Below are 12,796 nucleotides of genomic sequence, written 5' to 3' on the forward strand. Positions count from 1 at the left end.
TGTAAAAGTAAGTTGGTGGTTCCCTTCCTAAAAATCAGACTTATAGCAGTCTTAAACTTAACGCGGTTGAGGCAGTTATAATGCGTTTTACCTTTCCAGATGTAGTTAAAGTTTGCTTGATTTATTGCTTTGATTGCTTCCTCGGGAACTGACAATGATTGGGCTGGGTAGATGAAGCGAGAGATGGTTTCAGTTTTTGTAAGTAATGTTCGCCCGATAATAGATAGATCTCTCTGAGCTTTGAGATGAGCTTTACATTTTTCCAAGTTCCCCCAGATATTAAGATTATTGATTCACGTCCTTTGTAATTTGTATGCCTAGATACTTAACTGTTGTTTTCACAGGGATGGAATGAATAACTGAGAGATTACAATCATGAATAGGTAGAATTTCACATTTATTGAGATTCAATTTTAGCCCAGACGCTTTTGAAAAGGAACCTATTGTTTCAAGGATTTTTGGGAGTTGGTCGCTATTTTCCATAAATATGGCTGTATCATCAGCAAGTTGGCTTATTGTCAGTTGTTGATCAAATATTGTTAGTTTTTTTAAATCAGAATTTTTAATAAGAATGGATAACATCTCGGCTGCAATAATAAATAACAATGGGGATATAGGACATCCCTGCTTAATACCTTTTTGAATCGGGAATCTTGGGGAAGTTCCTTGCGGCAGAAGGACTGTGCTATTTGTATCTTTGTAAATTAATTTGACTATATTTATAAATTGTTCACCAAATCCTAAGAGCTCTAATGTCCGAAACATAAATCTGTGTTCGATCGAGTCAAAAGCTTTAAAAAAGTCCAGAAAAAGAATTAGGCTCTTGTCTTCTATAAGGTAATTATAGTCAAGTAAGTCAAGTATAAGTCGTATATTATTATGTATTGAACGTCCTATGATGAAGCCTGATTGTGTGTCTGACACGATGTCCTCGATCCCCACTCTAAGTCTGTTTGCAAAAGTATGAGTCAAGAGTTTGTAATCGTTATTAAGAAGAGTTATGGGACGTAGATTGTCAATTATCTTTTGAGTTTTTGCCAGGTTTTGGAATTAGGGTGATAATTTCCCTGCTTCATTGTTGTTGGTAAAATGAATGTATTACATATTTCTTTTAGCATATTTAGTAAGAGATCTTTTAGGTTATCCCAGAAATGCTTGTAAAAGTTGCTTGTTAAACCGTCTGAGCCTGGGGATTTATCCAGTTTTAGACAGTTAAGGGCTTTTTCCACCTCTTCCATTTTAATTTCATCATCACAGATATTCTTAAAACAATCATCAATTTTAGGGATCTGTTCAGAGATTTTATTAAAGAAAGCTTCAGCATCGACCTGCGAATAAGAAGAGGAATATAAATTACTATAAAACTGAAAAACTGCTCTGGAGATCTTATCAAAGTCAGTACATTCTTGGTTGTCAATTATCAGCGTTTTTACCGCATTTCGTTCCTGCCTTCTCTTCTCTAGACGACAGAAATATGCTGTTCTCTTTTCTCCTTCCTCCATCCATTTTGCTCGAGAACGTATATAAGCCCCTTCAGCTTTATTAACATAAATGCTGTCCAGTGAGGAATGCAGCGTCGTTAATTTTTGCTTATCATCTTCATTTATCAGATGTTTATTGTAAATACTATTGATTTCCTTTACAATATGCATTTCTTTTTGTTTACTGTCTCTACTTAAAGTTTTACCAAACGAGATGGAAATTTGACAAATTTTATTTTTCAGATATTCCCATTTGGCTCTATAGCTCGTGATAGATGGATCCATATTTATATCATAATAGTTATTTTAATTTCTTGACAAAAGGGATCATATATGAAGGAGGTTTGAGTTGAATTTCCAATATCCATTTCTTCTTAAGCGCATATCTGATGGAGTTACATTAATTTTAACTAGACAGTGGTCTGTAAGTGGTGCAACCGAGATTGTACAGTTTATTTCAGAGTCAGGACTAATATCTGACACAAGCCAGTAGTCTAATCTAGATTTAATTGTTCCGTCTGGTTTAAACCAAGTAAATATTTGAGTGTCTGGGTTTAGATAGCGCCAAATATCTATCAGTTTGAGTGAGTTACAAAGTTCCAACAAAGCTGTATTGTAGTGATAATTTTGAAATCTTGTAGGGTACCTGTCAAGCCGTTCATCCATTACTACGTTAAAATCTCCTCCCAAAAAGATATCATAGTCTACATAATTTTTGGATAAGTCTTTTACAGTATTGGTTAGATCTATTAGAAGATTTTTGTTCTGGTTGTGGTTGTTATAACCGTAAATATTCCCTAGGATAAAAATTCTGCCACCCATCTCAAAAACACAAATTATCCAATGACCTAGCGGGTCCTTCTTAGTAGCAGTCACTTTCCCTGGAAAGTTGTTCAGGAGTATGGCAACACCTGCTGACCTGTTTGAACCATGACTAAACAGTATCTCTTATCTCCCCATTGATTTGACCAAAATTTTTCATCTGTCTCATTGCTGTGAGTTTCTTGAACAAGATAAGCTTGTGCTTTTTCACTTTTTAAATACAAAAATGTTGCTTTCCTTTTAATAGAGTCTCTTAAACCCCTAGCATTAAGTGTTACAAAAGAGAGGTTAGAATTAAATAAAGACATGACAAAAACTAAAAGGATGAAGGAAAGAATATCTTGAAAAAGGTGAAAGGTTGTAGAACGTAGGTCTGTTAGTTGTAACTAACGAGTTGTGATGAGCCCCTAACTAATTTTTTGGTATTAATCAACATCAGATATCAAACTTTGAATCGGTAATAAGTATCTTAGAAACCAGAAACAGTTTTATTAATGAACTTAAAGGAATATAATAGACTGCCGGTAAAGTTTACTTCTTCTGAAAGAAGGGAGCCTGAAACAGGCATGCAAAATTAAAGTAAATACTCTCAATCTGCATAGAACTGCACAACCATTAATGTGTGGTAGAACCTTGAACATTTAACTTCAGTTAAGTTTTTTTTTTTTTTAAGTATATAAAATTGTTTTTCAAGTATTGAATGTAAACATATCTACCTGAGTGGTCAGATATATGAGCTATCAGAATCAACCTCAGGTATCAACAAGAACCCTTTTACCATCAATAAAACCCATGTGGCCTCTGTAGTAGATGCTCTTCCCTGCTGGACGGGCTTGCTCCATCTTTGGCCACACCGCTGCTCGAGCCTCTCTGTCTGCCTTGCAAAAGTCCTGCTTGAAACGAATCCCAGCTTCCTTGCAGAACTTAGAGTTTTTAGTCAGTCTCCAGATTTCATCCCTCTGATGTCTCATCACGAACTGGATGATCACTTGGCGATGACTCCTTTCTTCTCCTTTCCCGAGCCGATGAACACTGTCAATAACCGTTTCCATGGAAGCGGCCCACTGTGGGGCGATCTCTGACAGGATGCTAATGATTTCTTGACGGATCTGTTCATTTTCCTTTTCTTTAAGACCTTGTATCTTAAGGTTCCATCGCCGCTTGTATCTTTCCATCTCTGTAACTCTTTCCGTTAGTTCTTTATTTTCTCTGATAAGCTGTGGCATTTCTTTCTCAACTGCTTTTAATTGCGCTTTGCACTCCTTAATTTCAGCTGCATTCATTTCTGCTAGCTTGGCAACACTGGCTACCATAACAGTGGTCTCTCGTAACTGTTCTCCAAATGTGTCCATTTTCATTGTTAGCTTTTCAATTGCCTCAACAAGGGCACTTGGGTGTTCCTTTGGTTCTTGCGAGGCTTTAATCTTGTTGGGAGGAACAGAAGATTTTGTTGGAGTCGGAGGGTGGTCTTTCCTCTTACCGTAGCTGCTTCCTGAAGTTTCCATTGGTGTGTAATCGTGGTCAGAAACGTTATCTTGAGCAGAGGTTGCCGTTAGCTTAGCTTCGCTTTTCTTGCGTGACATATCTCGGTCGGGTTGACAAAAAAATAAAGCAGCTGCTTGGCTTTTCTCAAAAAAGATGCTGGTATTAAAGGTTATTATATGATAGCAACTATTTTGGGTGGCTGACGTTGATTTAAAGATTATTTCGGGGGCATTGATAGCGAGCTTAGAAAACCCGATGTGACCTGCTCGCCATTCCCGGAAGTCTCCAAAAGGATCAAAAAGTACACGGACCATAAACCCAATAATGAACACAAATAAACAACAATTACTTCCTCTGAACACCATGCACCAAACATAATTTTAAATATGAAACTAAAACAGCCAGTAGGTGGCGGAAAATCACTTAATGAGTGAGTCACAGAATAATTTTTTTAACCAATTTGTTCGAAGCAACTGAATAATTTCAGTAATGAAACGCTGTTCAGTTCTGCTATGGATTTGTTTGGAACTATTTTCATCGCCAAAATGCAAAAACTTTAAAATCGTGTCTAAAATGTAAGTCAGAGATCTGTAGAGATTTTGGACTATCTCTATCTCAGTTACACTCATGTGACATTTCTGTGCTGCACTGCACGTTCATTAAAGCTTATCATTTGCATGCAGTTTTTTAAGCATTGTGGTTTAAAAACAGTTTTTAAACAGATTTTAAACCGTTGAAGCGCAATGAGCAGCGAATGAGAACTAATTTCTCCATATGCACGTGCTGTCTGACAAACACATGAAGCCGCTGCTCATAAAGCATGTGAGAACTAAACTGAGTGCTTTTTGCCACCTAATTGGGTTGAACATTTAAATATACATATCTATGTGTCAAAGGGACCATGTATTTGCAAGTAAACACAGTAATTCTACCGCCTGCAGTTGATTTTGATTATCAACTGGCCAGAATTTTGTAATTGACGTTAATTTTGTTAATTGGTAAGTTTTGTCGGGGCGCAAAGAAATATAGAGCTGAGTATTATCAGCATAAACTAATGCCATGCTTCCTAATGACATCTCCCAGGGGGGTAGCATGTACAGGGTGAAAAGCAATGGTCCTAGTACTCAGCTTTGTGGTACATCATACTGAACTTGTGATCGATATGACATCTCTTCATTTACTGCTATAAACTGATACAAACTGATAACTGGTCAGATAAGTATGATTTAAAATTTAAACCATGCTAATGCAATTCCGCTAATGCCAACAGAATTTTCGAGTCTATTCAAAAGAATGTTGTGGTCGATGGTATCAAATGCAGCACTAAGATCCAGTAATTATAGAGAGAAACAGCCACGATCGGATGATAACAGCAAATAATTTGTAGCTCTAATGAGAGCAGTCTCAGTACTATAATATGGTCTAAATCAAGGAACATAGTTGTGAGGATACTGCCTTTTCTAGTATTTTTGACAGAAAGGGTAGATTTGAGATCGGCCTATAATTCTATCCAGTAATTATATAGAGAAACAGCTTGACTAATTCTCTAGGATCAAGTTGTGTTTTTTTTTAATAAGAGGTTTAATAATACCTTAAAAGTACCTTAATAATACCTTAATAAAAACTTAAAAGTTTTTGATACATATCCTGATGACAAAGATTAATTAATGATTTTAAGAAGAGGACCTATGACCTCTGGAAGCATTTCTTTCAGTCGGTATAGGGTCTAACATACATGTTGTTGATTTAGATGATTTAAAGAGTTTAGATAATTCTTCCTCTCCTATAGCAACGAATGAATGGAATTTTTCCTCAGGGACACTACAATTGTAACGGTCACCAGCTGGAGTGCCCTTGAGAGCCACAAGAGGACTATCATATTCACTCACAGACTACATTTCCCATCCTGCATCTACCTGGACTGATTACTTCATACACCTGCACTGCACTGATTACACACACCTGCACCTCATTCACACACACATAAAAGCCACTTCCACACTCCACTTCTCTGCGAAGTATTGCATTGCCCCGGCGTACAATCTCTGAGCGTTTTCCCTGTGTTTGCTGTACTGTTACTGACCTTGGATTGTTTATACTGACTTCTGATTCTTCTGCTGCCTGTCTCGACCCAGATTGTTCTTTGGACTGTGATTCCTGCCGCCTGCCTCGACCCTTGCCTGTTATCTGTTTCTGCTTTGAGATCATCTCCATTGTTCTGACTGCCCCTGATTTACCCTGTGTCACGAGCTGAGCTGTGACGTGCTCACAAAGCCAGCAGCCAGCCGAACGCCGCCGCTAACCTTCACTGTCATTGCCGTTTTGCTGATCTATTATGGGTGCACTATGTACAATATCGTTTACTACAGTTTGCCATAAATACCAGCTAGCATGCAATGTTGTTTAAGGTGCAGGGAAAGGCCTACCGGCATTCTTAAATGGAAAATGGTTTGATTCCATGCATATATTACACAAACTATACATTGACATTTTGTCGCCCATATGTATTAACGTCTTTTGGTATCAAGTAATGAAAATATCCACACTGGCTGTCAAACCTTTTATTTATTTAGTAAAAGCTTTGTTATTATAACAATGTACACATTTAACCCACCACCGTCCCGATCTCCGGTTCAACTTCCTGCTTTCGCGTGAGGAAGCCGAGGGGATGTACCACTGTGTTGAAATAGAGGGGTTTCGCGGGTGATGGGCGGGAGAAACCATTATTGCAGGGGTGTTTTTGTGTTTTTACTTGTAGGGGTTTTTTTCTTTACAAATGTGATTTTGGTGGGGGAGAAATGTTGGATATGTGTTTGTTTATTTGTTGTTTGCTTGTTTGATTTATTAGTTAATTATTTTCATGTGGTTTCATGGATAATTGTTTTCTTAGCAGTAGGGCGATCTAGTGGGTGGGGCTACAGCTATTTTAAGGCTGTATTAGGCCCCATGGCCTCAGTTGAAGCAGGGCTGTGCTGAGAGAAAGAACTGTTGCATAGTAATGCTGGTTTGTATAGTGTGCAGGGTCCCACGAGACGTAGCCTGGCAACTTACTGCCTATTTATTTTCTTTATGAACAGTTTTTTTTTTTCATTTTTTTTTTTTTATTGTCCTGACACTGTAAATATTTTCACGTGTTTGAAAATATAAAGGAAAAAATAAATAAACAAGAAGCTTCTTAAGAAACTTGCATCTTCCCTGACTCCGCCCTCGGTCATCTTGCCACATTTGGTGTCAGAAGTGGGATTGGGAGTCAGGTGGAAGTGAAGAGTTAAAACAAGCCAGGATGTCCACCAGAAGGAATAAGAAGGCGGAGGAAGATGGAGCGATGGGAGGCGACACTGAGCATATGGAGCCCACTCCAGATCCCGCCACTGCTGATCCTGCTATCAACCGGATGGCAAAGATGTTCGAATCCTTTATGGAGGTGCAACGGGCCAGAGATGAGCGGCTGGAGAAGGAGTCGTCCAGGCAAGCCCATCAGTTCCAAGTCCTCACCCATCAGGTGACTCAGCTACAGCTGGATGTGGAGGTGACTCGGGTACGGAGGACCGTACCGCTTACAACGGACCTACAGGACCCTGCACCTGAGCCACCATCAACCCCCAGCCGTCGGCCTAGAGGCTATGAACCAAAGATGGCTAAGCTGGAAGACTCTGATAACATCGAGCACTACCTAACGACCTTTGAGCGGCTCGCAACAGTCTTTGACTGGCCAGAGGAGGACTGGGCCATTCATCTCATTCCGCTCCTGACTGGCAAGGCCCGGAGTGCGTTTGTAGCTATGGATTCGGAGAGCACTTTGGACTATGACCTTTTAAAGGAGGCAGTGCTAAAAAAATATGAGATCAACTCGGAAACTTACCGCATGCAGTTTAGAGCCTTGGAGACCAGGCCGGAGGAGACGCCCCAAGAGCTTTACGTCCGGCTGAAGGATCTCTTCTGCAACTGGGTCAGGTACGATCGGAGCAGCAAAGAGGATCTCATGGAACTTATCGTGCTGGAACAGTATCTCAGAGTACTCTATCCAGAGGTGAAGACCTGGGTCAAGGAGCACAACCCAGCAACTGCAGCTGAGGCTGCCAAACTGGTAGAGAACTTTGTGGCAGCACACAGAGGCACCAGGAGCTACCGGTATGCTGGATTGCTGGACAGACAAGCCCGGGGTAAGTCTGTGGGTGTTGGTAGAGGAGTTGGTTTTGAAGCTACCCCTAGTCACAATGGAAATGCCCTGTCCTTTCCCCCAGATAGTGGCAAGCTGCAAGGCATAACATGTTTTAATTGTGGTAGGGAAGGTCATAAGAGCCCCTCTTGCCCCCTCAGGAAGTCTAAGTACGCCCACCTGTGTTATGTTCCCAATCCCACCCCACCCTTTAAGAACCAGCAGAACAGGGACCCTGTTATTACCATCGAGCTTAATGGCAAGCTGGTCACAGCTCTCATAGACACAGGCTGTTCACAGACATTGGTGCAAGCTGATCTAGTCCCCCAAGAGTTCAAAAACTTTAATGACAAGCTTACTGTTGTTTGTGTTCATGGTGATCCGAGCGAGCACAGCACAGCGGATGTTTATGTTAGGGTGTGTGGTCAGACATATCTGCTTAGAGTAGGACTAGTCCCAAAACTCCCCTATCCAGTGTTGTTGGGGCAGGATCTCCCTGTACTGCCGGAACTAGTGAGCAAGACTGCTTAGTGTGGGGTAGTCACTAGAGCTATGGCTAGGGAGCAACACCAAGAAGACCTGTCCGAATTGCCTTATCATGGAGAGGATATTCAGGTACAGCCCACATACACCAGGGAAGAGAGGTATGAGAGACGCAGACAAAAGGTTGGAGAGATTTTAGAACTTTCTCATATGCAGCCGGAGGCGGAGGTAGATGTCCCTAGTTTGACGGAGGAGAACGTAACTTTTAAGGTTGATCTGGCTAAAGAGCAGAGGGCGGACCCTACCCTAAGCCCCTTGTTTAAGAAAGCAGAGGAGGGTTTTTGTTTTGTTCCTGTACTTGGGAAGGAAGGGTACATTTTGCAGAACAACCTCCTTTATAGGCAGAGTGAGGAAGGACTTCAGCTAGTGGTGCCCCACAAATTCAGAAAAGAGGTGTTGGAGCTAGGTCACACTATACCATGGGCTGGACACTTAGCTTATATGAAAACACTGCAGAGAATAGGCAAGCGTTTTTATTGGCCAGGGCTATTTGGAGAAGTGAAGAGCTTTTGTAAGTCCTGTCCCCAGTGTCAGTTATCGGGAGGCAAAGGCAAAAGGCAAACCGGGAGGCAAAGGCAAAAGGCAAACCGGTTGTGGATATTCCCTTTCAATGGATAGGAATAGACATAGTTGGACCCCTGGAGAGGAGCACGTCGGGGAACAGATTCATTTTGGTTATATGTGATTATGCAACCAGATACCCAGAAGCGTTTCCAATGAGAGAGGTCACTACTAAAAAGGTTGCTACGGCCATGTTGTACCTGTTCTCCCGAGTAGGGATTCCCTGTGAGGTCCTAACAGATCAGGGCCCTAACTTTATGAGCAAAATCCTCCGACAAGTGTATGATCTGTTAGGGATAAAAAGAATCAGAACCACTCCTTATCACCCACAGACAGATGGACTAGTTGAGAGGTTCAACCAGACCCTGGTGAACATGCTCAGGAAGTTTGTGAATGACACTGGAAAGGACTGGGACCAGTGGCTACCTTACCTGCTGTTTGCATACAGGGAGGTCCCTCAGGCATCAACGGGATTCTCACCCTTCGAGCTCCTGTATGCACACCAGGTTCGAGGTCCACTGGATGTTTTGAAGGAGACCTGGGAAGGAGAGACCTCAGGCAAGACAGACATCATCTCCTATGTCCTGAAGATGAGGGAGAAGCTTGCAGCTGCAACTGCTTTGGCTCAGGAGAACCTCCGAAAGGCGCAAGGTCGGCAGAAGGCGTGGTATGATCGGTCAGCCCGTACACGCTCTTTCCAACCAGGGGAGAAGGTCCTACTGTTGCTGCCAAGCTCAGACAACAAGCTGCTTGCAAAATGGCAGGGGCCGTATTCGGTGACCAAGAAGATGGGACAAGTGACCTACGAGGTCCACATGCCAGACCGGCGCAAGAAACATCAGGTCTTCCACGTAAATATGCTGAAGAAGTGGAGTGAGAGGCCGGAGCCGGCAGTGTCTGCAATGCTAATCCGTGCGGTTGAGGAGGAAGAAGAGTACAGTGAGCAGTACTTGCCTGGCCGTGACGAGGAGAGCAAGCTGGATGTGAGTCATCTGTCAGAGGCTCGACAGCGTGAGCTAAGTCACTGCTTACCTGAAGGCCTCTTTGTGGAGCGACCGGGACGGACAGCGGTAGTGGAGCATCGGATTGTGCTGAAGGACGAACAGCCAGTGAGACAAGCTTCCTACCGGGTACCAGAACGCCTGCTACCGGTCCTGAAGGAGGAGCTGGACATGATGTTACAGCTTGGAGCGATCGAGCCATCCTTCAGTGAGTGGAGCAGCCCAATCATCTTGGTTCCTAAAAAGGACGGTGGCCTTCGGTTCTGCCTGGACTTCCGAAAAGTCAACACCCAGGCCAAGTTTGATCCTTACCCCATGCCGAGGGTTGATGACTTGGTGGAGCATTTGGGTAAGGCCAAGTTCCTGACTACCCTTGACCTCTGCAAGGGTTACTGGCAGGTGCCTTTGTCAAAGGAGAGCAAGGAGCTGACGGCTTTCAGGACGCCGTTTGGTCATTTCCAGTTTACAGTGCTTCCATTTGGGTTGCATGGAGCGCCAGCCACATTCCAGCGCCTTATGGATAGAGTACTCAGGGGGACAGAGGGCTTTGCCGCCGCCTACCTTGACGACATCGTCATCTATAGTGCAAGCTGGGTGGAACATTTGCATCATCTACAGCATGTCCTCTCCCTGGTGAAAGAGGCGGGCCTGACCATCCACCCAAAGAAATGTGCCTTGGCTAAAGAAGAGACTTCCTACCTGGGCTTTGTGCTAGGCCGAGGTGTCATCCGCCCACAAGGCACACCCTGCCTGTTGATTATTCTAATAAAGCTGCAAATGGATCTTACTGCGTCCTCCACTTCGTAACAACAATGCACATCAGTCTGTTGTGATACTGTAGTAGACGATTGCATAGTAATAATTTTCTACCTAATATTATCAATCTTACAAGTAACAAAGTTCATAAAGTCATTACTGCTATGCTGTTTGGTAACGTCAGAAGTTGAAGCTTTATATCTTGTTAATTTAGCCACTGTATCAAATAAATACCTAGAGTTGTGTTTATTTTCTTCTAAGAGAGTCGAAAAATAAGCAGATCTAGCCGCTCTGTATGCAATCGTGCTCTCTTTCCACGAAATGTGAAAAATCTCTAGTTTTGTTTTCTTCCAGCTACTACTACTTGCTAGTTCACTCACCTCTTTCATTTTAGTGATCTCCGACTGTCTAAGTCGAACATCATTAGTGTCGACATGAATAATAATCTTAGAGAATTTACAATTATCATTAGCCAGCACTTTTAAATTTGCTTTGATGTCAGGTGCTCTGGCTCCTGGCAAACATGTGACTATGGTGGCTGTTGTCTCTATTTTCACGTTTCGTGTAATAGAATCGCCAATAACTAGAGCACTTTCAACAGGATTTTCAGTGGGTAAAACCTGTTTGATGTTTTAATCGGAACGGAACAGCTGTGTTTTGTCCCGCGACAATGCAGTTTTACAGTCACTCAGTTGCCCTGCTGCACAGGCTCTACAGCCGGAACCGAACAATGTACAGAGTTCACTAAGCTAGTCACATCCAAAGTAGTATCTAAAGCCCTTGCATTCTTACTATCCTTAATTAAAGTTTGGATGCGTGTCTCTACTTCTGAAATCTTTTATTTTATTTACACGAGTGTTCATGTTACCTCATCATTACATAAATAAGTACTCTATAAATCATACAAAACATAACATTGTTTAATTAACATAATTTTGGGGATTTCTTCTGGTTACATATTGTTTGTTTCTTTTGTAATTATAATAATTATAAAAAATATTAATTATGATTAATTTTATGTATATTTAAATAATCAAATTTAATGTGTTAATGCATTCCGTTCTAATTATTAGGTTAAATTATTGGGTTCAGCAATATGAAACAATACACATTCTATATTTCTCAAATGGCATCAGTTAGTTTTCTAAAATAAAACCCACCTTTAAAATGTATTGTATATTAGTGTGTGTTTTTTTTTTATTACATTGATGTTGTATTAGTATTTTCTACTTTAATTTGTAATCAAACTCACAAAGAATTAAATGCAGTACTTTCTATTACCTTTCCTTTTAGATATTATTTGATCAAGCCCAGAGATCCATCAAGTCTCAGCTTCAGACTTTTGTGAAGGAGTAAGTGTTTGAGTTTTAAATGCTTTATACATTTTTCCAACACTGCTGAGTGGGTTGTTTTTGGGACCATTTCTCCTCTTAAATTTGATTTGCAGAGACTTGAAGAAGTTTAAAGATGCTAAGAAGCAGTTTGATAAGGTGAGTGAAGAGAAGGAGGTGGCTCTGGTGAAAAATGCCCAGGTGCCTCGTAACAAACAGCACGAGGTAGAAGAGGCCACCAACATCCTGACCACAACACGCAAGTGCTTCCGTCACATCGCCCTTGACTATGTGCTACAGGTTTGTTAAGCGCCCTTTCTTTTATTATTAAACATTTCCTAGTCAGTCCGTTTAGGTTGTAGTATCTATAGTATCTATCGATCTGTCTGTCTGACTGTCTATCTATCATTTTATGCTGTCTATTATATAACTATAGGCTTAATGTGTGTGTGTACAATACAGGGTGTGTGTAAAGCGTCTAGTGCAGTAGTGTAGTGGTGCTGGTAGTTAGTGCATGCTGCATGCCGCGCTGTGCTCTGTGCTTGTTACTCTCTGCTTTCAGCTGTTGCCGTTGACTAGCCTTCTTGATAGAGGGTGAAAAGAGGAGCTGAGTGTGTAAGCCTACTCCTGCCAATACAGAGCCTCTCCACCAACAAG

The 12,796-nt window shown here is 41.6% G+C and overlaps 1 protein-coding gene across 1 annotated transcript in view; it reads left to right on the forward strand.

The window, feature by feature from the left end:
• Positions 1-12,796, forward strand: part of acap2a (ArfGAP with coiled-coil, ankyrin repeat and PH domains 2a) — a 104,051-nt gene that overhangs the window by 42,943 nt on the left and 48,312 nt on the right. The window contains exons 5-6 of the mRNA XM_084411820.1: positions 12,102-12,160; positions 12,256-12,439. Coding sequence (XP_084267946.1) covers positions 12,102-12,160; positions 12,256-12,439 — 243 coding nt within the window. The remainder of the gene's footprint in view (positions 1-12,101; positions 12,161-12,255; positions 12,440-12,796) is intronic.

Source organism: Rutilus rutilus, assembly GCF_951802725.1.
Source record: "Rutilus rutilus genome assembly, chromosome: 6".
In the NCBI taxonomy this organism is placed as follows: domain Eukaryota; kingdom Metazoa; phylum Chordata; class Actinopteri; order Cypriniformes; family Leuciscidae; genus Rutilus; species Rutilus rutilus.